Source organism: Dromaius novaehollandiae, chromosome 2, assembly GCF_036370855.1.
Source record: "Dromaius novaehollandiae isolate bDroNov1 chromosome 2, bDroNov1.hap1, whole genome shotgun sequence".
Lineage (NCBI taxonomy): Eukaryota > Metazoa > Chordata > Aves > Casuariiformes > Dromaiidae > Dromaius > Dromaius novaehollandiae.
The window spans coordinates 135444291-135471322 of NC_088099.1; the positions used below are offsets into that span (position 1 = coordinate 135444291).

The window sequence follows — 27032 nt, forward strand, 5'->3', positions numbered from 1 at the left end:
ATGAGATCTCTCTTTAAAATGCTCTGGGTCTTTGCCCATGTGCTTGTTCAAGCTTCAGCTAAAAGTGAATTTTTACAGCTGCTTGAAGTCATTGAGAATTGAAATTTAGAACTGAAATGCTGACACCATCTTCCCCATTACAGCATTTAGCTGCTTCTGCCATACTGCAATCAGCTCTGCATTGTAAGTGTCTGTGTTGTGAGCCTCTCTGATCTAAACATTTGTTAGCCTAAAATATCAATTCAGTTGCAATGCATTATGCTCTGCTCAGAGCTCCCATCTGGCTCCAAAAGCCACGCTGCGCGATGTGCTGCCGAGAAGCCAAGGGCCTGATCCGCCTCTTGCTTACACTGCCGGAAATCTGAAGTAACGGCTTTGAAGTAGATGAAATTACACCACCCCAGCCAGGTGTGGAAAAGAAGACAGCCAGAAGTATTGCTACATAATGTCATGCTTTCCCAGTTTTGCTGCTATCCACATTTTCAGGGAAGTAAAATTCAAAGTCTGAAAGAATGTTAAAAAGTAGAAAACACCTTTTTCTTGAGGAGATGGTCATATCTCCACTTCATTCCCATTGAATCGTCATTCAAGACACTTTCAGGCATTTCTGAGACAGCTCTTTAAAACAAAACTGGCTCCACATGAATGGAAAGTAAAATGATGCTTTCTAAAGGAAATACCAAGAAAAAGGTATAAAATATTAATCACCTAGAAAAAATGCTTTTTACTGAAAACTATTTTAGTGTCTATTATGGTTGGAGGTGAAAATACCTGATTAAAAACCCTTAGCTGAGGGTATTGGTCTCCTGGTGTGCCTTTGGAATCTGCTGGAACTACAGAGGGTTTGAAAAAAAGATTATGGGAAGCCATCACTGGGTTACTGTTGCCTTGGCCTCATGCTGCATGTTTTCTGCCTTCCACTGAGCAAACCCAGAAAAGAACAGTTACTTGGGAAAGTAAAGTTCTGCACTATAAGTCATAATGACGACAAGCCTGCTACGAGCACCCAGACACTAAATGCCAGCATGCCCCTAGGGCCAGGATCAGAAAGATCACCAGCACTCAGGTTTTTCTGGCTTTGGGACACCTTACTTATTAAGCTTCTTTACCATGAGTGACTAACCTGGCAGTTCAAAACAAGCTCTGAAAGCCTTTTTGTGGTGCGAGAGACCTGGGAAAGTTGAAACTCAGCTAGCTGGTGCATGAACAGCCCTTTCCTACCTATCATGTCCCACCTTTCCAGTCACCATGAACCACTCAGTGTGTTTTTCTACAGAATAGGAAAGAAAATATGAAAGCATTGAAGGCACTTGCTAAAACCTGAAAGCAGCCTGAAGTTGCATAAGCTTCTGGAGGGCTTTGGCGCAGGGGTGGCAGCAGATGGCTGAAGGAGGGGGTACACCCCGTCGCCTGCTTGCCCCTGCGCCGGGAACGACAGCACAGCTCACGAAGCAGCTCCCGAGCTATTGCAGATCTTAGCACAGCATATTACAGCAAGCTCAGTTTTGCAGACTGAAAACTGAAGTGAATTGGGAAGTTTTTCATGAGCCATTCAGCTGTCCCCTCTGCAGGGGAGGTGACAGCAGCCTCCCTCAGCGGATTTACTTGAAGCTTTTGACTCAATTATGTGAGAAAGAAAGGATTCCTCTGCACCTTGAAATGTCCGCAGGGTGGTAAAGAGCAAGCAGACGCGATGTCTGAGACACGTAATGGACTGAGATCACCAGTGATGCACTAGCCTCCCATCAGGAGAGTCTTTCTGCCCAGGCTCTTTAACTCACTAGAGCGCACTGGCAACTCATGCACAAACGGTATGCTAAATGCCTCAGTCAAAACCGAACCCACAAATCCTCCCTTCCACTGTAGCAAAAAAACGTTAATAATATGTTTTTCAATTGTATTCGTTATATAGAGAGAACAGAATATAGTTTACCACTTTATTAATTGACACATTACAAAAAAATTACGTCTATGAGGAAAAAAAACCCCAGGATTTGAGACATTGTCATTATAATTTAGTTAGGGAAACCAAAAACTAATAAAATGTTTAATAGGTTTTTATCCCCATTGGGTGAAGTGGAATTGTAAGCCTAACCCAAAAGACAGCTATTAAATATCTTTTTGTTAAACACTGGTTTTGTAAAACCTCAGTCCAGTGAGTAGTCCTTATCCATGGGAGTAGTTGCACTGACTCCTACGAGAGGGCTCCCACAGGGGCTCACTCCTGTGCCAGACTGGACCCTTATTTTGAGCCTCACTTTTGCGCAGGATAGTCACAGTCACTTGCTGACCTCTGAGCACAAAACAGGAATGCAATGGGCCTTGTTTATATTCACCGCTCAATATTCACCTAGCGAACGTGCAGGAGAAAAATACTAATGCCTATAGAATAAGTTATAGATACTAATTTCCATAGGTGACTTTACCACTTCTATTGTATATGTTATATAACTAAGCCTGAGTTCATACAAGGTATATTTTAACACATGCAGTCCCACTTTGACCTGGCATTTGCAGCTAAAATTACTCTCAACAAAATGGTTTACTCTTTTAGTAAATTTTGGCAATGAGAACGATTTTGCAAACAGACCAAAAGGTGCAAGAGGAATAAAGAGGAGGAATAACTTGGAGCAACACAGAAAATGGCTGACAGAATTTCAGATCTATGTATCCTGAGTATAGCTGGATGCGTATATTAGCTCCCTGACTGAAGCTTTGAGGGCTGGTACATGACGAATAATTCAAATTAACTCTGATCTTTGCAGTATTGTGCAGTCTTTGGGTAAGAAACAATCACGACTGAAAATTCTCGCTGCTATATTAGACACAAACAAGCTTTTCCTGTGCCAAGCATACCTCACTTTTTTCTCACTTATGAACAAAAGTATAAGTAATAGAAAAAATAGTAACCCAAAGCATGAAACTAGGAGTTGTTCCATGGCAAATATCCTTTTAGCATAACAGAAAAGGAGCAGATGTATATGCCACCAGCTTTCTGACATTCCCAAATAGATAAAACTCAGTGTGTAGGCAATATATCATGCTCACAGGAACTAAATGCACTGTTTAGTCTCTGGGGCTCTCTCTGCTACTACATATATCTTAGCAGCTTTGTGAAGCCACCGTTAAAATAAAAAACCTGCAGGTGACTTGAAAGTAATTTCTTTTGCTAAACTATTACTAAATTATCCTATGATCCTGTGACAAGTTGAGAAATGATATCTCTCAATCTATAAAAGCTGGAAATAGGAGAGTTTTACCATTCACAGGTGAGATTATCAGCTTTGCACTAGGAAAAATTGCATGAAAAAGCTATGAGAAGCCAATCTTGAAATGATACTAATATGTACAAAAAAGTTTATAAAAACATTTTCATTTCTTTCTTTCCTTTCAGATTTGCATAATATTTTCAAGGTATTGCAAAATATGTGTTTAAAGTTGGACTCGAACATATAAATATGTGAGAAGATTTTTCAAGATTTAGTGAAGAAGGCACTCAGCTAAATCTTTGGAAATCAGCTGATTTATTGAAACCTTTCAATAAATTTTGAAGCTTAGCTGGAGACATCTATTCCTGTAAATTTAGCTAGGATACCTAATCGGTCCAGAAGGAAGGGCATGAAAAGAGTAGCAATAAAGTGTATACTAAATCTTCCTAATACTGTTTTTAATGATTTTTTTTCTATTGAAATGACATGTGGAGGTTTCATGGTGGTGTTATGAAGCCTCACTGCCTTTTATTCAGAATGACCAGCACAGTATATTCATTGTTTTTCGTATGATGTAATGAGTGGCAAAAAATGAGTAAGGGGTGGCAAAGCTCCACAAAAAGTATTTTCTCAATTTTTTTTCACAAACTGATACTGATAAAATACAGTGTTATGTGATCCTGCAGTATTTTCATAATCATTTAATATGAACTAAACAGAGTACCTGGGACAATGCTACAGGTGCAAATTCAGTAAAAAAGAGCATTGTCAGTACTTATTAATTGGAAACAAATGTGGAGACTGTTCCACTCTTGTTCCTGATGTTGCTAGAGAAGTGATTTTTTTTTCTTTTACAGCATGTAAACAGAAAGAAGAAAAATTCTCACTAATTTTTTTACTCTTTGCCTTTCAGAGGCTGAGGTCCTTTACACTGGGGTTGTTACTGATATTCTGAGAAACAACACCATCACTCTGCCAACCTCCCATCTACATGACAATACCCACCACAGGGTATACATTGTCTCTCTCTTACATAAAGTTGTATTGATATATTATCTCTGTAGATATGTGCACATGCAGGCATAGGACATTCGGAAACAAGAATTCAGCAGCTGAGTTGAGCACATCAGTTACATCAAGGTACTGAGAAAGCATAAAGGTGAAAAAAAGTTATAACTGATGAGAGCTGTGGTCTGGTAGGTGATGAAGCTAGTGAAAGAACAGGGCCTAATGCATGGAAAATAGAATTTGTTAATGCAAGAACTGAGAATTGTTGTTGCAATTTGTTGTAGGCAAAAAACAGAGGAAATAAAGTCATGGATGCAGGACAGAGAACAGGGTACTATAGGGTTACAGAGACATCATGGACTCATAATCAATGCCAGGATATAGGTGTCAGGTTGGCATTCAGAAAAGGTGGAGATAATAGCAAAAGTGGTGTGTGTTAATGGAATGATGGACTGAAGATTCAGGAAAGGTTCCCTGATAAAACAGATTCTGTTTGCATACAAAATTACTTTGGGGAAAAATAGTGGGTAGTTGTTTGAGTCTGCTGTAGGCTTCCAGAGTTAAATTTGGATATGGACAGAGTTGTTCAAGTCATTACAGGGAGAAATTCTGTTGAGAACTGTCTCATTATGGCAGACTTCAGTTTCTCAGATGTAGACTGGAGAACAAATGCTACTGATAATAAGTCAGACTAAATACTCTGTAGTGTGACAACTGGCAGATTTTCTGATAGAAAGCAGAGATGCTTCTTTCAGAATTTACTTACAGTAAGTACAGAGGGTGTTTTAGAACAGCTAATTGTAAAACATAGCTTTGGATCACAGACATGTTGGTTCAATTTAAATAAAATGGAAAGATAAACAAAAGTAGATTTGTAAGTAAGACTGTCTGTAAGAAATTTAAGGAAATTAGTGAAGGCAGCAGAGCTTATTTGTTCAGGGACTTCACTGTGGAGGTAGCTTGAATATTCTTTAAGTCAAACCATGAAAGAACTTTTGGAGCTTTTAAACCATGCAGAGAGACAAACTTCTGGAACACGCCTCCAAGGTAGCGATATGCAAGCCCACCTCAAAAATGATGCCTAGATAGAAGAAATGGAAAAAGGATGATGAACAATAAAAACTGTGCCTCCTAGGTTAAGAAGTATGTAAAAACTGAGTATTGCTAAAAGTCAGGAGATCTTAGACTTTTCGAATAAACGCAGGTGAATAGTAAGTTGTTGTTTAGACGTGTAGATAAGAACAAGAAAAGAACTAGTGAGGTTTCTATGCAGCAGGAACAGGGGAGCAAGGTGAAGATTGAAGATAATCCAGGTATGGCTTCAGAATAAATAGATCGTTTGTTTTAATTTTCAGTAAGTGCAGTTGAAACAACAAAGACAGAAGTAGCTAATAGTAAATGAGAACAGCCAACAAATCTACGTTATCACAGGAAGTAAAATTCTGACAATAATGTTTTCACTTAGTGGAACTAGAAAATCTCTGTTCCAGGATTCCAAAAGAGCTGGCACAGGAAATTTGACTTCTGACAACAAGCACTTTAAATAACTCTATCTACTCAGAGGTGGTATCACATGACTGGAAAATAGGAAATGTGGTGAGTATACAAGGACTTGGCTAAAACAGGCCTGTTACGTGGGTCTCAATAGAATACAAGGCTTTAGACCAACTTTTAAAGGAAAAAATAATTGCAGATGAAGGTAGAATGCAGGTAGAATGAATTGCAGATGAACAGAGGACAGGATGAAAAGTAACATGGATTTGCAACAAGCAGATTACAAGAGAGCCATATAGTATAGACTAACTTGATATCTTTTTTCTGTAACTACTTTCCTCAACAAATAAAATGTGGTAAATCTAATCTGTCAAAACCTTTGAAGAACAGTGATTACTATGCCAATGGTACTGGTGAAGCTGAAGAAGATGAGGATTAGTAAAAGACAACTAAGGCAGGTAAAAAAATTAGTTAAAGATGCTGCAGGATTGTGTTGAAACTAGTAAAGTCATTCAGTACTGATTGCTCTTGGAATCAATTTTGTTTAGTGACTTTGGTTTAAAAAGTGCTATAGTAATAAGGTTTTGGGACACATTATCAATGTAGAAAAGGACAGTGATATCTGGAAAAGACAGGGATACTCTGGAGGCTGGAAAAATAGGAATGAGATGAAATTTCATTGCACGTATTCAGTTGCTAATAAAAATTTTTAATGTATTTGAGACCTCATCACAGTGACATGACACCAGAAAACCCTGAGTGTTTTAAAATATCATGAAGTAACCAGAATTAGCTAATGAGATGTTTGAGTCCAAAGGGAATTACAGTCCTAGGCAATACCTAGTGAGATATTGCCTCTAGAAATATGAGGGCACTACTGAAATGAAAACTGGAATACTCCGTACAGTCTGGGTAATCCCTGTTCAACAAAGACAAATTCAGACCAGAGCTGATGAAGAGAAGGTCTATGAAGCAAATCAAGAGAACACAGAACCTCTCATGAGATGAGAATGAGCAGCAGGGACAAATGACTCTTACTTTTCTTATCGATTGTGTCTTTTATCCCCTAATTCCTTCTGTCCATCACAGTAGTCCTACTGAGCAGGGGAGAACAGTGCAATGGCTTGTCTGGAGCGATGCGTGCTTGAATTGGCTGGTGGCTGGTGCCTAACAAAATGAATAATGGTTGAAGTCTGTCTGCTTTTCCCTTAGTGGAGGCTCTCATTTGTCTTGTTTTTCTCCTTTAACTTGGCTGCTTTTTTTCCCACAACACTTAAAGAAACATAATCATCTTTGAGATGTCTGTTGTTCTTTTATATTTGATTGAAATAGTCCAGTGGTTCAGAAGTTGTTAAAAGTCAGGACTGAAGGACACAAATGGACTATACAATAACATAATCCTCATTTCCTTAGGGAATGAGTGTAAAAACAAGGATAGCGCAAGATAAAATAGGAGCAGCCTGCTGATGAAATTAAAAAGGCAGGACAACAGAAGGAGGTTTCTATCAGTCAGAGAATTACTCTTCCAACTGGTAAACTGGGACAAAAAATATAACTAACTTTAAGATTCTAATCAGGTTATGGAATGGGTAATACAACATGACTGCCTTCAGAAAGTCCTCTCCTGCCCTATCAGAAAAAAAGGATGTGGTAATATGATGGTTTTTTCCTAATGAGTGCAAGATAAGATTTGCAAAGGGGTCATGTAGATCACTTTAAGCCCTTTGCAGATGACATTTACTCCACAGTATACCATATTTGTTAATCTCTGTCACTGAAAATCTATTTTACCAAGTTGCAGGGAGATTCAGGGAATACTGCTTGCTCTGCTTTTCTTTCTCTCTGGAAAGGCTGGGTGCTTGATCGCAACAGTGCAGAACCTTGACAGCACAGAGAAAAGCAATGGCAGCTTGCCCAGGACTCAAGCGCTGTACCTTATTTCCATACAAATATACACTGAATTCTATAGGATTTTAAATCAGAATACTTTCTTATTTAAGGAGTACTGCAAATGTACACAACATTTTACAGAGCAAGCTATAATTGCTGTGAAGGTCACCAAAAAGGAATAGCCATGTAAAGCATAGCACTATCCTTGCAAAAAGCAGTAAAGACTTCAATGGCCTTTGTTTATTATGTCTATATGAAAAGAGTTTTAATTCCTGATGCATGAGAGTGGGTTTTGCCAGAGGAATTTATAATGAGCTAGCTAAGACTTTTCCTTCTACCAGGAAAAGTTAGGACCTATCAGCCATGTCACAAACCACTAACAAGTCTTTGAAATACTTGTTCAGCTCAGGCATGAGCAGCAATATGTTTGGACTGGAGAGCAATCCTTTGTGGCGCTGTGAACTTCTACTCACTGGCTGTGGTGTCAGCATATGAACAGTGTTGGAGTTTCCAGCAGGGCTGGTAGAAAATGGGAGAAGTGTTGGCCAACAAAATTCCGTGAAAATACAGTTTTAATAGACTCAAGGGGTCCTACTGAAATATGGTAACTTCAATGAAACTTGATGATTTTATAAATTGTTCTGGATTTCTCATTTTGCTTCTGCACTACTGTCAGTCTATATTAAGAACTGTACTTTTATAAGATATAAACTTTGATTAGACTTTGATTAACCTTTGATAGAGACTTTGATTAATAGCACTGTATGGAGAAGACAGAACCCCCCTTCCCCAGGGGCTGATGGGGAAAAAAACTTCAAGTGCTGACTAGCCAGCATAATATGCAGTAAACAGTAATGAGAAGCTAATTTATAATTTAAACAATATGTTAATTACTACAGTATAAATAATGAAATCTGTGGGAAATCCAGGGAGTAATCCCGTCTATCTGCTCATCTAGGAACAGCTAGAGCACCATGCCCTTGCGTAAGAGAACGGTGTCTGTATGCTAACATATAGGACTCTCCTCCCAGTCAGATCATCAGCAGGCTTCTTTGTTTGCTTGCTTTTACTAAATTTAAGAAAGGATGTCTTTCTGAAATCAAATGGCATGATGGAAAACACAAGGAAATAAAAGCAAAGAGCCAAGGGATGTTTGTCAGTCTGAGGGAGTGAGTCCAAAGTGAGGGGCTGTAGGAAGGGACAGCCCTGGCCTTCCCTACCCACCTGATGCTGTGTCCCCACTCCCTCTCCAGTGCTGGCATCACCACGTGTGACTGGATCCCACTGGGACTCAGCCAAGTTAGCAGAGGGGGAAAGAGAAGTGTCCAGGTGGCTCAATGTGCAGCCGCATGAGCGCCAGTGCTGGCCTGAGGGAAGCGATGGGAACGTGAGGCTTGGGTGAGGTGCTGGCCAGGGCTTTCAGTGATTCACTCAGAGATTTTCGGTGGCAGTCTGCAGTGTGGTTGGCTTAAGGTGATTGTAGAAGCGTCCCCGAGCCAACGTGCCCTTCCAAGCGTGTCTTGCACTTTGTCAGTCCTAAGACATGTCAAGTCAGTAGAGAAAATATAGTGAGAGGTGGTCCTTATATTGGATGTCCAGAGACCTAACCAAGGAAGAGTCTGAAAGCCTTTACACTGATCTTGCCATGTCAGCAAACCTACATTATATTTAGTCTGTGACAGTTTGTTGTGGAAGTGTTAGCCTATAGCAAAAACTGGGAAACTAATGTTTATTTACTGAGTGGCTTGAAGGGTGAAGGCATTTTTAAGGGAATTATTATGTGTAGCCTTCTGAATTCATTGAGTAATCCAAATGTGAAAACTTTCAGCTTTTGTGTTCCAGTTCTCTTTGACTTGGAGCTAGATCCACCAAAGGGCTTAGGTGCCCAGCTCTTGGAGCAGAATTGAAAATATAAAATGAGAGGCCCAGGTCCATGAGGAATTTCAATCAGTTGGTGTATGCTTATACTGAGATCAATTAGCTCATCTGCAGACCATTCAGACCCTGGTGTCTGCATATATGCTCTTATACAAATAGATGCATGCAGGATCAGGAACAGTTGCTTCAGTGATGAAGAAAATGGACTTTCTGACACTGCTTGCCCCACATTCAGGGCTGCTACTTTCCTCATACAGTTCTTGCCTGAAATAGGGCTGGTGGAGACAGTGTATCCCACCATGATGCTGCTTAGAAGATGACATTTTTACAGAGTAACTAAGAGAGAGAAAAAACAGTAACACAGTTTTTCGGAGCTGCTATTGCCTCAGCAGAGAAGCTGCCACGGGAGAGCTGCACCACAGGGCACATGAAGAGAAAGGAAGGGAGACAGACTCCCATGAGGAAAAGACCGAGAAATTACTTCTTTTTCAGAACACATCTGCCTTCTAGAGAGGGATATTTCTGCAAACACAAAGGACCCATAATAGTGGAGGAGGTGGAGGTAAAATGGGTAAGAGGAGGCTAGCGCAGCTCCAGGTAGTCCAGCATCATAATAGTCCAGTACTCCTTCCATTCTGGGAGGGACCTGGCTGCTGGCTGTAGGCAGAATAAGGAAGATCGTTGCCTCTAATTTCTGCCAGTTTTGGTGAGATGTCAAAGAGACCAGCTTTGCAGATAATGAGCATGAGATTATGATACTATTTCATCAATATTCAAATTTCTCCTGGTACCAAAGCTTAAGAGGTCCACCACTCCATTCTGACTGTTTATGACATCCTGTGTAGGTAGTATTTTACTGTAGCGGTGCTTGTACAGTGGCAGGCAATCTTTGCTAGAAGGTTACATTTCATTTTTTTAATTCATACTTGGGGAACCCAGGCAAGTGCTAGTGCTAAATGATCCTTGTGGTGCATCCTGCGGGCATTTGAAGTGGCCTTAACTGATGTATATGTAAAACTCAGAGGGAAGGTTTTGCAGGCTTTGCTACCTTTAAGTATGTGCAGTTTTTCTCTCGATCTTGATAAGGATGTATGCACTTGCCTGTATGTACTTTTTGCCTTGACTAGCAGAGCTTAGGGACTAGAAGAAGCAATAATCCACACCTGGCAACTCTCATAACAAAACCGGTAATCTACAGTCACACTGACCTCATTCTCTTGCTGGAGTAGTACTATTTTGGTGAATTGGAATGAAAAATATGCAAGTTTATAAATACAATATTTAACAGTTTTTCTTGTGGTCATCAATGACACGATAGTAGAAATACTCTGCTTATAGACCAAGACATTCCCAGTATCACTCACTTCCCGTGCCAAATTTGTGCTTTGAGATGGAAGTGTACTTTTAAGAACCTGGAACAGAAATGCTGGCACTCAGTTGTCATGATAATTCTGTCCTGTACAGACAGACAACTAAGAGAACAAGAGCCAAACAAAGAAAATTAATTAAAACCTGTGTTTATTGATCCATGTTAGAACTCTCTAACAGGCTCAGTGAGTGGACAGCTAGCTAAAACTTACAGCGAGGTCTTTTTAAACACCCAGCAACCTTGCAGTAAATCTGTCATCCTCTAGTGCAATGTATTATCTTTAACTTTTTTATTTAAAAAGTACAGAGAGCAGAACAAGCTATTTTCACTGTTGGCAAGATACTAACACATACCAATTTTCATCAGGAGAATATAATTTTACCCCTCTTTAAGAAAATGCTACACCATTATTTAATTTTCCTAGTTTTTCAAATGGGGCCTCTTCTCCTGGGAGGATGGAGGAAAATGCGGGAAGAGGGGATCAGTTACTGTTTTCAGCCTTCTCTGCTGAAATGCATAATTATAGTTTTATCCCTTTCTGGTTTCTGACACACAGATTTCACAGAGTTGATTGCAGGCTTCAGGAACCATCTTTGCCTTCTAAATTGAAACATTTCATTTTTTTTTTTCTAATTAACAATCATTTGCAGAGTACATCACAAGCTTAGTGCCTGCTCACCAGCCACATTTCTCATAGACAGATCTATTATTGCACAAAAATGAGGGTGAGAGTCCTTCTATATTAATAGTTTATGAAGGTAGCAAAATTACAGCTGACCATACAGTATTCTGGCTATGTTCTTCTCTTAAGCCTCTCTCTGGAGTCCCTTTCTCTGGAGGTCTTTCTTGAATGATAATGCCTTCTTCTGAATGATAATAGTTTGGACAGCTTAGTGTGGGGCAACATCACAGAGAAGCAGCTGTAGGAAGTGCTTAGGCAACCTTCTCTGTACAGAGCACCAACTAATTAAAACAGAAACTTTGGCTTTCTTTTCCCCTCAAGGTGACAGAGTTTTTGATTGAAGGAAACAAAACTAAAACACACAGGAAGCAGGACAGACCTTATTACACTTCAGTTCTGAGGGGAGGTAAATGGAAAGTCCCTGATTTATCCACAGGAAATGGCTCAGGATCAAGGTCTTCGCACATTTATCCACCTTGTGCCCTGTTCTTTTTCACCTAATCAGTCTCACTGCATGTTACACATAATAAGCTAACTAGACTGAGAGCTTCTTGGAGCAGGGTTTTGTCACACACTTTTATCCCATACAGTGGCAAGTGCATGAACTGTTTCTTTAAAAAAAACGAGCAAAAATGCTGATTTCCCTTCCTCTCTTCCTCCTTCCTTCCTCTCTTCCTCCTTCCTTTCTTCTTTCTTTCCTTCATTCTTTCCATCCCTCTCTCCTTCCTTTCTTCCTTCCTTCCCTTCTCTCCTTTTCTCTTCTCTTCCTTCCCTCCCTCTCTTCCTCCTTCCCTCCCTTCCTCCCTCCTTCCTTCCCTCATGACATATCTGTCACCTGAGTTCTCACTCACCTGTCAATAATTCCTGCCCACATGCAGCCATAACACTATCTCATTGCACTAAAAAAACCTGGTGCAATAAGAAAGGAAAGCTATGAGCTAGGCAAAAGTAGCATCAAAAAACAGTAGAGAAGGGGATATTCTCATAGATAACAGGCCTGTATCACCAACTGAGAAGCCCTATGGAAGGACATATGCATGCATTTACCACTTTAATCAAGCTTGCTGATTGCAACATCAACCTAAGAAGGAAACCGAGAGCTTGAAGGAATAAATATTCTTGCAGCACTCAGCAGCTGTATGTATTATTTTAGATAGCCATGGCTGAGGACTGATGGACATGTGTTCCATAAACACTGGTATTTCCTTCACAGAATAGCTGTTTTCTGCTATGCCATCTTCTGTGTTACATAATGCCACATGAACCTCGTTGCTGGAGTTCGGAGGGTTTTGAACATTCGTGGAAAAAAGCACAGAGAAAAGAGCAAGTAGTTTGGTGCCATTTTCACATTGGCTCAGTGGATAATCAGAAAAGCTCTTCTATCACAACAACATGCAGAAAGCAACAAGTTATAAATCCTACCCACAACATAGGACCAATAAGAAATACTAAAAAAAAAAAAAAAGTCCAACAACACAGGCATTCTTGACAGAGTCATTGTTAACAGCTTAATAACAGCTAGCAGGCAAGATCTGTTCTTATACAAGGAGTACAATGTGCACAGCAGTTTGAAAGGATAAATATGTATGTATAGAAATTACATCTTCCTAAAATGATAAAATGCAAATAGACTAAATGAACCCCTACCTTGGAGAGCCTGGAGTGTACGAGTCTGTACAACAATACAGAGCTGCAGGACCAGCTGTGGTGCACTTTCCAGAAACGTGGCTAGCAAATGCAGCATACTCACATCTGCATACTCATACACCATTTTCCAATAAAACCTCCATCTGTCATTCTCTCCACTCCGTCGACTCCGGATACCCAAGTATATAGTGTGGAAATACCTAGAAATAAAAGAGAGAGGTTATAAAAATGCAGAAAGATATTTTATAGGCAATACTGCTGCTCAAAAGTAACTCACATTTTCTCAACATGCTTCAATATAATGAACATTTATTTACAGGGATTTTTGTGTTGCAATTTTTAATAGTTGAGGTGGTGGCAGTAAACTGAAGATACACTTGCTTAAAACTGTTTTGAAAAGCTTAGCTTGTTAAATGTTATTCCTCTCAAAAACAGAGTTTTGCAAATTGACATATAAGGTGGATGAGTTGATCATATGGCCCCATCTCAGAGTCTCTTCAAGTAATGGGGAAAAATAACTGATTCTCTAGTGGCCTCTGCTCAGAACTTTCAAAGAATGAAGCTCATTTCTGTGTTGCTCTGTGCAGACTTGGAAGATGACCTGCACTGCAAGCCTGGGGCCCTGGTATGGCATTGTCCTGATTATCCAGAGGTCTAATGAATCTATTAACACATTTCAGATACTGCCAAATATAAAGTGCTTTTTCTCATAAACTGATTATTTCAGGAGGGGAGAAGATCTAGCTGTGAGTTCCTATTTTAGGAGAGGAGAAGATCTAGCTGTGAGTTCCCTTGGTGATTAGAAATGACTCACTAGGATAGTTCCCCTGCAAGAGCAACAGAGCGTAGAAGTGGGAGCCACGAGTCCAACGGGCTGCTGCTATTGACAGTCGTAACCAGAAGACGATGGGAGTAATGGACAAAAAAAATATCAGCTCTGGTAGCCTGTGCATCCTACCAGAGTGCCCTCTGGGGCTACTGAGTGACCTGGATCTCTCTGTTTCTCTCTCTGCATCACTCGCATCCTCAGTCTGAAAGCATTTCCTTACAATTTTTAAAATATATTTTCACAGCCCTTTTTCTTAAGTGAGATTATATTTTCTAACTATGAAAAGCTGTACTGATTTTTAACCACTTCCAATATTAACTGTTTTAACTGGTTTAGATAAAACACTTCAGTATTTTATGCTCCTTCTCACAAGTCCTTGTCTTAAAACCCTTTTCATAACTAGCGCAGCACACTGAATTGATGGACCTTTGTACATAGACTGCATTCAGCCTCTCATTCCTTCTCCAGTTCAGCTGTAACTCCAGCTGTAATTTCCACCAGTAAGAAGATTTTTGGACTCTGGCGGGCAGAAGTTACTCCAGTGAAGAATCACTGCTATCCCTGTACCCAAACTGATGATGCACACATCATTGGAGAGCAATAGCTTTTCTTGGGAATACGCATCAAACAAAAACAGGCGGGAACACAGAGAAATAGCTGAGAGGCCAGATCTGAGTCTGCAGCATTTCTCTTGACAATGCACATCGTAGCAATATAAAAGGAAAACATAAATTAAAATCGCATCAGGTGTCTTTGAACTTTATCAAAGTCTCATGTTGGAACACAGCAGCAATAAACCACTCAGAGAGTGAGACCGCAGAGAAACAGTGATCAAGAAACCAACCTTACTTCTTATGCAAAACAGTGAGAAAGTCTAGATAGAAGAAGCATGCATGTGAATATTGTACACTGTGGGGCAGACATCATCTTCAGCATCCTTTTCGTGAGCTATCATAACCCTTGCTATAAATACCTAAACTAGCGTTGGCTGCGGACGGTGGTGCCAGGAGGCTCTAGCCCTGCCAATAAAGCCATCTGCAACATCAGATCTACAGCATTTGTGCAAAAAAACCCTTTTGCTATTATGAAAATGACATGCTGGACCAGGCAATGTCCCCTAGGGTTCTTTACCTGCTCTGTGGAGTGGTTGTGCATGGCAAATGCATTGTGATTAATGAACCCTTATGGAAATATTTCCTCTTTCACTGCACTTCATTGTGAAACACTGGCAGTGAGTTATTGGGAATTGGGGAATCATTGCTCTTTGTCTAGTTAGCACTCTACCAATCTTGACACAAGAGGCAGAGGAGGAAGACACTCTCTTTTTACACACTGGGGGACAAATTTCCGCCTCATGTGTTTTTTCTGTCCTATCAATTTTGGCCAAATTAATTGCAGGCTGAAATGAGCATTTACACACATAATTACTATCTCTGATTTATAGGCACAATCAGGTGATTAGACAGATAAACATTCTCATTTGCATCCACAATTAATTGCACCAGCAATTGATGTTAGGTGTGCAAATTAGCAGTTAATACAATAAAAAGATGGTTTCGTAAAATGCTCCATATATCAAAGACACTTTTCCTGTAGTGAAAAAAAAAAAAAAAAAGGAAGAAAGAGCTTCTCTTGTTATGATTTCCAGATATAGCTTCACACTGCAGTAATGACACATCACATTTTATATATATGCATTATATAATTGCATCTTAGACACCCTCATTGGAGCCCTATTGTCAGCAAATGCTACACCAGCAGAGGTACACCATTTAGTGGTAGTTCCTCCCTCAAAGAGCTTTTACCATTCTGGTCTTCTGCTATCAGTCTGGTGGAAATTCACATTTTGTGAATTTCTCAGATTATGGTCTGTGTATATGGTTATTCCAACAAGATATAGAAGGAATTCATGATGACTCTGTGCTGGAAAATATCTTAGGTTCATTGTAGTGTAAAATTGTGCCAATGAACCAGAAAGTGCTGATGGAGATTTCATTATTTCAGTTGCTATTGTATGTGGAAACCTCACATAGACTCATGTGCATGTGCTGTACAAATATACAAAAGCTGTACCCTTTTCCTCAAAGAGCTTTTGATTGACAAGAAAAATAAATAACAAGGAGTGAAGAGGTGAGAGTTTGAGCACCAGAGGGAGAAAGGAAGAAAGTGGGAATGGAAAATATGGTAAAAATACTACCATCTGATATAGTCGCTGCTCCATCTAATAATTTGAGATTCTCTTTTTAAATTTCTAGATTCATTAGAAAAGTTAAAAACAAATAAATTTTCTAAAATTCCACAATTTTATAGTGCTCATGTTTGTGGATAAAAGCTTAGATGAAAGCTTTTCCTAAAAATCAAAGTTAGAAGACTATAAAATGTTCTATTAAAAAGCAATACAAAATCTTATTTTTAAATTACTCACTTCTTGAAGCCTGAACATTGCTTGGTTTTTCAACACTGATGTAAACAACCTTATTCAGAATGGAGAGAAGGGAGCAGGAAGCAATACATCCCATCTTGCTGGTAATCAGATGGCAACATATATACTGTTATTTGAGGCTTAATGTCTTTTTTACCCTCTAGAGGAAACATGGAATGCTTCAGCCTTTAATTGCTTTAATTTATTTCAGTACATCACTAAGCACAGTGTACAAACCATTGATAAAGCATAACCCGGAAGGTTGTAAATCTGAGACAAGATCATGAGTGACATTCTTGTTCCATTGTATTAATGGGGGAAGGCAGTAAAGTCGAAAACAAACAAAAAAGCAGGCTAGCCCTTGCACTGTCCACGAGAAGTGCTCAAAATGCAAGACAAACAGAAGAAAAAAGCATAAATGTTTGTAGTTGTGGAGAAAGTATATTTCTGTGCTGAGGATGGAGACATTCATTCTGACCAGAAAGTGGCTCTCCAGTATTTCAAGAGTCCTTGTTTTGCTTCAAGTTTACACGTTAAACCTGAGGAGGGTCAGCCTGGACTGGGATACCTACACTTGAAATACTTCTGGTGACACTTTAATTACATGATTAAAGCATGCCCAATTGTGCATTTAATTGAGATGTGGTTGTATAATTGTATGATAATACCAAATATTTATAGCAGTGCTTTCCAAGTTTAAAGTGCTTTACAAACATAATTGATTAACTGGGCTGCATGTAAATAATCTCACAGAGTTCACTCTCCAGTAACTGGCAGCTAACCAACCCCTTCTTGCAGGAGGAAAGCATAACATTTATTTAGCAAACTCAAACCCAGGTGAAATTTCACCAGCGCATCTAGGGGGTTACTTTTTCTGGTCCTGTGTGCAGAAAAATCGTTCTCCTTTCTCCCTTATTCTTAGAGGAATGCGATATCTTGCCCTGAATTCATGGATCAAAACCTTTCACCGCCCAGGTGTGGCTCCAGTACAGGGCAGGCAAAGAGGCCGCCCAATGCTTTCAAATGGGATGCAATTCCTCAAATTCAGGTATTTTGGAAGAGAGAATTGAGATGCCACTGACATCTTGGCTAGAGGCTTCCAACACGACTACGGTTCATATGCTCTTTTACACAAGGCCGCTAGGTGAATAGCCAGCTTTCACTAAAATTGAAGGGATTTTTGGCAGTGATTTAACAAAGATAGGGTTTTTGGCCAGTATGTGTCATAGTACCTGGCTAGCACTTATGCCCACTACTTCTTGCTAAGACACGGTTTCAGAAGCTGCTCCACTGTGCTTCACAGACACTACTCTTTTCAGAACAGACAGCTAAAGCTCATTATGAGTGGAAAAGAGAAACCAAACCCTGGTTGCTGATGGACATGTTGATCCTATGCCCATGGGACTGACCTGTTCTTGCTGCATGTAGTTTGGCCCAACCATCATCTTTCAGCCCTTTGAATTTGGGTTCCCACCCCAAAGTTAACCATTTGCCCTCACCTCCTCTCTTCCAGCTCTGCAATGTATTGCAAGTCTTTAGCTGGAAATCAAGGTTTTGGAGGTTAGAAAGAGTTACATCCAGTTGCTTTTCATCTAGACTGTGTGCACAAATGGGTGCATGTATAAACAGAGCCATATGTGAGCCCAATCTGACTATGCTTCTGAGCACTTTCTGCTACAGATTTTCACCCTAAAGAAACCATCCATCTGATGGTAATGTACATAGCTCTGGAAAAAAGTCTTCAGTTTAGAAGTGTCAAAGACTACATTGCTACCATGTGTTTAATCTAAAAAGTCCTTAGGATGATACACATGAATGAGACACCATTTGCATTCTTTGGAAAAATGAAAATGTTCTGATTTCATGCCTCATGCAGTCCATATTTATTACAATTGCCTAAGTCAGTAGAGGACGTTTGCTTATGTTACACAGTCTACTGAAATATTTGTGAGATCAAAAATCATAAGTGGCTAGTTGTAGCAATCTTGTATATTTATTCTGATGTCTAATTTCCCCTGTATCAAACAGTACATTAGACAATTTAGCCATACTGTAAGCAGTTGCTCTTTTTACATATGAGGTGTGGAGAATAAAAATCTCTACTGCAGAGCTAAAAAACAGTAGAATAAACAGCAATTCAGCTAAGTGGTATTTTCTTCTGTTGCCTAGTTACCAGAAAAAACTTAACTGTATTTGTATCTCAACAGTATTTGCTATGTTAAATAACAACAGATCGTTCTATTTTGCTTCTTATGTGTCTTTTTATTAGGTGTGCCTGAATACTTAAAAAAAAAGTTTCTTTAGCAAGAACACTTACTTCCTTATCAGAACATGTTAACATTTATTCTTTTTGTTTTGAAGAAAAGGACAAATCACTTCTGTTTTAATTCTGTATTTAATTGTAATTTAAATAATTTTAATTAATTAATGTAATTTAATATGGACAAGCCATAATAGCCAATTTTTAATTTTTCAACCAAATCATTTTTTGATGGGAGCATTAAGGTTTAATGTGGAAAAGGAAACTGAAATAGATTCTGCAGCACAGCAGTGACCAAAGCTTGTCCAACCAAGCACAGTGCTGGCAATTTACCAGCAGTCAAAAGTCTGGGCTTAATTTACTTTAAATTACGAGTGCAGCATCCTTATTTGTGTTGCTGAGATGAGATCCATGTGAGTACAGGTCCCACTGGGAAATACTTCACCATAAAAGACTATTTATGTCCAAAAAAGGACTATTTCCAGAATATACCTCAAAACAAAACAAAACAAAACAAATCCCAACCTCTCGTGTTAATTTTCCTTGTAGTATTTAAAATACCATAGAAATATCTGCTTTATTTTAATACCAAACAAGATGCTTTAGAGCATAAACAGAATGAATATATCTGTTTCAGCGTGACGTCTAGAGCATTCCCCAGCATCTTCCATGACCATCCCAAATGGTCATGAGTTGCATGACGGCAACATTTTATGGCCTATATGTGGACTGGAGCTGCCGTCTGAATTCTCCAAACGTGAACAGTCAACACCAGCATTTTCCTTCCTTTCTTGACAAGGCCAAACCACAGACCTACAGGGTTTGAACTGATGGTAAAGAGAGACAGTAGACCCAGCTAGGACTAGGCATGGATTTAACAAGGAAGAAGCAGGAGGGCCTAAAGAAATCTTAGTGTGCCCTGCTCCCCTACTAGCCTCACCTGCCTGCAGGATATAGCTCCCAGCCCCATTACTTAGGGTATAACTGGAATAAATGTGGCATGAGGCAAAGGTTCCCTCAAGGCAATAAGTCTTCTTGTACCACCAGGTGGGTGCAGCTTGCATCGAATGTCACAGACACCTGGCTCTCCTGTGCTAGTACCCTCCTGGCTTTACAGCATTTGGTCCTCCCTTCCTTTTCCTTTGCACACAGCACATTTTGGTGAGACAAGTAGCAAATCTACTTTGGATGTCTACATCTCGGTGATACCCCCAAACCATGCCCGCCACGTGCTGCCACATCGACCAGAATTACCTGTGCAAGTTTGCCATTTGGTTTAATTATTTCTGTATTTCTGTTCTCAAAATCTGGCTATTCTAAGTATGCGCTTGTCTCCGAGGGCTTCCTGTCAGCCCTGCGCCTCCACGGCATCCCCACTTGTCCGTGGGTGCCCGCAGCACCAGGCTGTCCCTGCCACTGCTGTGGCACTCGCCCTCACGCCTGTGTTTTTCTCCATAGCACTGAGGCCTGGGGCTGTTGGAGCTCGGCGGCAGTGAACCCGTCACGCAGGCAGCTGCACCGCCGGTGACAAGGAGGGTTTAACCTTGTCATGGGATGTGATACAGCCATCGTCCATAGCTCCTGAAGACACTGCCTCGCTGCTTCTCAGGAGTAAACACTGGCACAATTTCTGCGCTACCCGCTGTGGGCTAGAATTAAAAAGGAATATAAAAAAGTGAAAAAAAAATCTGTAGTGTGCTGCAGCTGTGTAAAGCTATGTATCTTACAGCATTTCTTCAGTTGGTCATTGCTCCCGATGCTGCACAACAGCTGTCTTTCCCACTCTAGTCAGGGGACAAGGCCATTTAGACATGTTCATCAGCACAACTAACAAGTTTTGCTATGCTGTCATTTCCTGCATTACCCCATACACCTGCGTGCTCTTTAACCACAGCCATCATTTCATCAAAAGCTAACGAAATCAATTTTGGCCTCAAAGGCCCCTTAGTTACCACCTATAGGAAAAACAGGAGTTTCCTATGTGTCACTGGGACTGCAGCCCTGGAGGCGATGCCCTTGGGGAGTAGACCGCTGAAGGAGAACAACTTCCCAAGGGAAAGCAAAACCAGAGCAGGGAGAGCAAAGATCTTCTGAGAAGCCGAGGGCTCTGGAAGGGTCCATATAGGATTCCTACACCAATGGTACTTAACTGTAAATTGTAAGCTATTAGGAAAACATGGCTTTATTGATAAACACCAGGACACTCCAAAGAGCTAAATTCAGTTCCTGATTCTTCTGTAGTCTTCTGTGTGACTGTCTCCATTTCCTTCCCACATCCTTAAAGCTTTGCTGGGGTGCCCAGTGGAAGGCTGTCTCCTTTCTTTGATCAGCAGCTGAGATCCCCTTATCTGTACAGGCTTATATCAAATTTCTTTTTCCTCTTCTCCAACCTTCCTTCTCATGTTATATTTTCATTTGCTTTTAAGCCTGCTGGCATCTCAGCCATCTCAGAGCTCCATGGGAACTGAATCCTGGTTAGCCTCTGTGTCCCAGGCTGGAGATACCAAGAAAAATCAAGAAGCAGAAAATTGCAGATTCCCCTGGGGAGCTTCAGGCATTCCCTAGAAAGGCAGTAATTAGTCATGGCCAAGAATCCATACCATGCAGTTGTCACAGGAATATAATCATTATTATGGGCATTCTCAATTCACTAGATCCTGAGGCTGCAGCAGGAGCTGAATTGTTTCCCTATTCCTTCCCAGCGATAACAGAATTATGATGATAGCTCTTGCAAATGGTCCTGAGACCCTCCTCATGAAACCAGCGGGGAAGATGCACCTGTCTCATGACCACCCATTTGACTGCACTTGAAGAAACGACCACTTGCTGAGTTAAGAAGTGGGCTTTGCTCAGAAGCAGCGCCTTGGGCTCTTTCTGAGCGCTGGGCACCAGGGTATGAAGCTGGGCAGTGCTTCATTTCCACAGTAGGATAAGACCAGGATAAGGCATCAAGAACCCTTCGCCTTCCTTATCTCTGTCTTAGTTTCTGTGGGAGTAAAGGGTATGTGTGCAGCAGACAAGAAACAACAGTACGTTCTGAAAACCAGGGGACCAGGGCTGGAGGCTGTGCAGTCTGGAGGCGGCCTCCCCTCTGGGATACCAGGGTGTCTGATTCCCAGTGCACACAGGGACACGATCAGGCCCCTCCGGGGGAGCTGAGGCTCTGCCGGCACCCATCTCTCTGGCCATTTCCACAGGGACAGGGGCTATTTATCTATCTGAGCATCCCACAAAGGGTGAAACGTGGAGGGGGAGAGCTAGGGCAGCTAACAGTGTAAATACACTTGGGTGTTCCTATGGCTGCTCATGGCCACCTTCGTTAGGGACCCTTCACTGGCGAGCTCATAAACTTCCGATCAAACTCAGATTTCAGAGAGCTACACTACCAGGAAGAGGGAAAAAATTTGCTCCGTTATTCACAGGAACCCATGTTGTTTGTTACTTTCCCTGATGTCTTTGATAAATTAAACAGATGAAGTTGCCTGAAGGGCAGGCAGCTTCCTGGTGTCAGCCTGAACAGAAGAAGAACAGGCAATTGTGATTTGGGCCAGGAAAGAAAAAACTCTGCATTTTTAAACCTGAGGAGAAGTCTGCAATATCTTTTGCAGAAGTCAAAAGAAGCAGTAGCAGCACAAATACAGAATGGGTGGAGTGGAGACTATATATTGTCCCCACAGACACAATATAAAAGTATTTCCTTCCATGTACACATCTTTCTTTCATGACTACCAGTCTGTGCCAGGATGAATCCGGGTTGTGTCACTCTTGGGGCCTAGCATGTAATCTCACACTGTGAAACAGCAGGAGCTAGCTGCTTCCACTAACCAGTAAAAGTGAACTATTGACAAGCTTCCTCTTCCGTCCTCCAAAAGAACCTTCCAAATTGCTTATGAGAGCTTTGATAGGCCCTGACTGCTCTTTCTAGCTCCAGAAAAACACACAACTGAGACTTCTGTTTGGAAATATCTATGCTGTAAATAACTATTTTTCATTCTATTTATACAACAGTCTGTGCTTCAGCTTTTTCTTTAGAAGTATTCAGGAAAAGCTATTAGCTAACTCTCTGATATAAAACATCTAATAAGCAGAATTCCCATTGTTTGGAGGGAACAATCTATAAGCGCTCAGTAAGCAATGTGGGATTAGTCACTCATTAAGATATGGACAGTACTTGTGTGATCTTTATGTGATATTCAAATAGGTGTCAGCATTATTTAATAGGAGTTCAGGCTAACTTCCTGCTGGTGCTTATAAGTAGTTCTGACTAATGGAGAATGTGCTTTAAATGTTGCCCGCTTGAAGAATTTCATAGAAGATTCAATTCAAAAATAAATTTGCCAGCTAATAGTATTAGCTGTGCTGAACAAGATCTCACAAAGAAATGGTCCTGAATACTAAGCTGAACACTGAACCATGCACTGTATCTGTGTGCTTTGCAAATGTAGTGTTCAGAAATCTTTGGATTAAGGTTTCTGGCTTGGGGTTTTGCCCAGGGGAAGGTCTAGGGCAAAAGGCAACATTTTCATTTCAGGCTTTCAACAGTTCCCTTAGGCCAAATCCAAAGGGCATCAGTGAGAAAAAGACCCTAAGGAATGTATTGGGAATTACGCCAACCTACAGACCTCCCAGTTTGTCCCCTAATCAATATCACAATGTGCAAGATGGCATTATATTAAAACATGAAGGAATACAAAAGGTAACATGCTGGCAGTGACACACAAGCCAAAGGAGAATATAACGTGAGCTGGCAAGACAGTAATTATACTTGCCACTTAAAAACAAACTGCAGTCATTAGAGATCTGCAATTTCTAGTCTAACTGGAACTTTCAACTTCAATATTAGTCCCATTTTAACACATAGCTGGAAATACAAAAAGCTCTGAAGGATAGTAAAACACCTATGAGAGCAAATGCTTCAAGGGAATAGCTGGTATCAAAGGGCATGGATTTGTAACAAACTGAGATTCGTTGTGACTTCAACAGCCATTTTATCTGTAAAGTTATTCAGAAAAGAAGGCAGAGATAACACAGGCATGTGACAAGGATGAAGCAAGAATTTTTGCTGTGGTAGGAATCTCCTGCAAAAACAGAAGAAAAGAGGCCTGACCACTCCAGTCTGTTTTACGCTATATTTGGACAAGGACAACCAAAGGGGCATATAAACACAATAGTTATTGACAGAGCAGGGCAAAACAGGCAGGGATGTCAGAGCTTTAAACACATTTTAGGCATTACCTATTAGCTCAGAAAAGATGCATTCATGAACAGCAGGAAAGACACCAATTCCAATTAAAGACTAAGAAAAAACAAATCAGAAAAATCTGGATTATCAGTATGTGTCAGTCTACACGGGCAGTTACATCCATTTAACTGAAAATATGAATTTAAAATGGTTGGCTTAAGCGCTTAGACTGTTGAGTAGGTTTTTACTTTATAAGTGGCTTGCTTTAGGTAGGATTGATTAAGAGCTGGTTTAAGGTAAATTGAAATAAGCCAGTAACACTGAATTAGTCTCCACCTGAAGATTTGAAAAAGTTTAGCTAAGGTTTGGTCTATGAACATTTTTTTATACTATTTTTATTTGGGGGTGACATTGGTTAAGTTTTGTGACACAATCACAATCATATTTGAATAGAGATGCATATGTATAAGCTTGTCATTCCCCTGCAGCCTAGGAATCTTCATTCAGGTAAGGAAAGACGTTACGTCTGATGTAAAGTCGGTACAACTTGGGAGACTGTACAGTTGAAACGATATAAACACAGCTAAGCAAATGCAAAATCAACAAACAGGTAAGTCCCAAACTGTTATATGTCTAAACAAAGAGCAGCATTTTCAGTGACAAGCCTGAATCCCTTGGCACCTAAGTTTCCCTGAAAATCAGTGTAATTAAGAGCCTGACGCATCGATGGTACCTTCAGACTGTGTGGCACAGGAGTGCTTTCAGCAGGGCAAAACTGGACGGGGGTTTGCTAGGGGCCACAGGGACATCTGCCCCTCATCAGGCTCAGGGGGAAACACTGGAGCTGGAAGGCTCATTTGGGATGTGGCGAGGCAACACGTGCTCCCTGCTTGGTGTTGGGCACTAGCCCTCTGCACCTGGGCAGGGAACGGCCCCCAGCTCTGGTCCCCTAAACACCTCGCAGGTTACCAGGGCTCTGCAGTGGGTGTCCACACCCTGCTGCGGCTGTGGTGTGTCCATTGCGACTGCTGTGCTTCAGGTGATCTGCTTTACCCCGACTGCCCTTCCTTGCATTACAAACTTATTACTGAAACCAAGAAAAGATCTGTGTGGTAGGACTTAAGGTCAGATTTATAGATACAGCACCAGTGAAAAAAGAAAGCTTACAAGTAAATTTAATATAAAAAATGTAATTCTAGCATCTGTATAGGAAGCAACCTCTTTAACTACCCATGCCTGCCACCTAAAATCCCTTAGACATATGCCAGATGCTGGAGCTGAAATTCCTTGTTCAGACTAACACCTCGTCTCCAGAATGTCGCCTGTTACAAGACTGACTCTTGGCCTAGGCTTTACAGATTATGAGTTCTACAAGAAAGATATCATATATGTCTTCCTAGCTGTTTGCACAGTGAATAAAAATGCTCTCTGGATCCTAAGTGAAACTTAAGTTTTACATGATGCTAATAATACCATTAGTTATAATAATAACAAAAAGGCTGCTTGGCATTATTTGCTTAATTGAAAACCATTTATATTAATCCAGGGGGCAAATTGCATGAACTTCCTTTAACCTCTGGAAACCATTTAGAAATTCAGTATTTTTGGTGAATCTTAATTGCAGTTTAGGGGGCCTGCATCCCTTCTATGTTAGCTAGGTAAATACCAGTGTCTCCACAGCATTTCCTTCCTGTATGGATCTCAGTCACCCACGCACAGAGCTGGGTTTGCTGCAGCACTGAATCTGAGGAGTACTTGAGGCCAAGGTGGAATGGGATGGAGATGCGCCTGATTAAAATGGTAGTAGCAACTATGAACTGTTTTTCAAGAGCACAACCAGGGACTTACTCTCCCTGCTGTACTAAATAGGGTCTTAGGAGAGACGACTGGCTTAGCTGACAGAAGTTAAAAGAGCATGGGGAAAGCAGAAGAAAGTCATTTTCACAGTTATTTTTCTATGGAGAATATTATAAAGAGAAGCTTTCCTTTTTTAGACCCACCCGTTTCCTTTCTAACAGCAGTCTGTCTGGTTGCTATTGGCCCCCAGGCCACAGATGCCTTGCATTGCCAGAGGAAATTTAGAAAGAGGGAAAATAGCTTGGAAAACAATTTCTCTATACGCAGAAATGTTAACATATAGGAGGGGTAGTGTGAGCCTACAGAGACAAACTGAGGAGCTCCTCCTGAGTTCTCTGACGAAAACAAGGGACTCCTGGGAGGCAAGAGGGGGGAAAACCGCACAGACAGCTCCCCCACAAGCACGGCCACGTTAGCTCCCTATATGCCCCTTGATGCATGCACCATATTCCTGGAATTTTCAGCCCTCCATACTCTGCTGGGAAAGACATTGTTTAGGTCTAGGAGGGATTACTAGCACTAGCTCTACTGAAGACCTATGTATTAGTGTTCAAAGACGCATATCATTTCCTAAGCTAGAGGCAGCCATTTAGATTTGGCAGATGTTATTTTAGTTGTTCAGGCTGAAAGGTCACTATAATTCTGCCAGGTTTATTTTCTGTATTTAAAATGTCATCGGAACAGGTAGCTAAGGTAACGAATTTGCTTTCTACATGTCTTCTACCATCTTCTATGTCAGATAAGGTCTTTTATGTCTTAGGAATGCTAATTAAGTTTGAGAACTGGTCTTTGAAAAACCACTCCAAGGAAGTGAAGCAACTTTTTAAGACCATTGTCTCAGTTCCAAGGGTGTTCGATTCTATTGTTTTTCTAAGGGCTTTGACATGTTTGCTTCTGGCAGCATTTCTTTGCTCCCTCAAAGCATCTCCTCATGCAAGAAGACAATTTTAATGATCTGAAAGGTTTCCTGCTACTGTCCTCCATTTCCATGCTCACATTTACTTATGTTTGCAATTTGCACCTACAGAGATACAAGACCTGTGCTTTGAAGGCCATTTCACAAAAGCAATTAAAACCATGGCTATATGAAAGCCGACATCGATCTATCTGTTGACTCCCACCTTCCACTTTTCCTGGCTGCACAGCCCCACTCCCTCCTCTGTGCCAGCTCCAGCACACAGCTGAATCTGTGCTGTGCTGTTTCAGCATGCTGTGCTGCTTGAGAACTATTCCTGTTCTTTTCATTTTATTTCAATTAGTTTTCTGTCATCTTAGCATGCTGAAATGGCTGAGTGAGGATCTCAG

At 40.7% G+C, this 27032-nt stretch overlaps 1 protein-coding gene across 2 annotated transcripts in view; it reads right to left on the reverse strand.

Moving 5' to 3' along the window:
• XKR4 (XK related 4) overlaps positions 1-27032 on the reverse strand; it is a 232674-nt gene that overhangs the window by 80815 nt on the left and 124827 nt on the right. For both annotated transcript variants that reach the window (XR_010387969.1, XM_064507530.1), the window contains exon 2: positions 13178-13377. Coding sequence is in view for 1 of the 2 variants with exons in the window: in XM_064507530.1 (XP_064363600.1) it covers positions 13178-13377 (200 nt within the window). In the remaining variant the exon portion in view is untranslated. The remainder of the gene's footprint in view (positions 1-13177; positions 13378-27032) is intronic.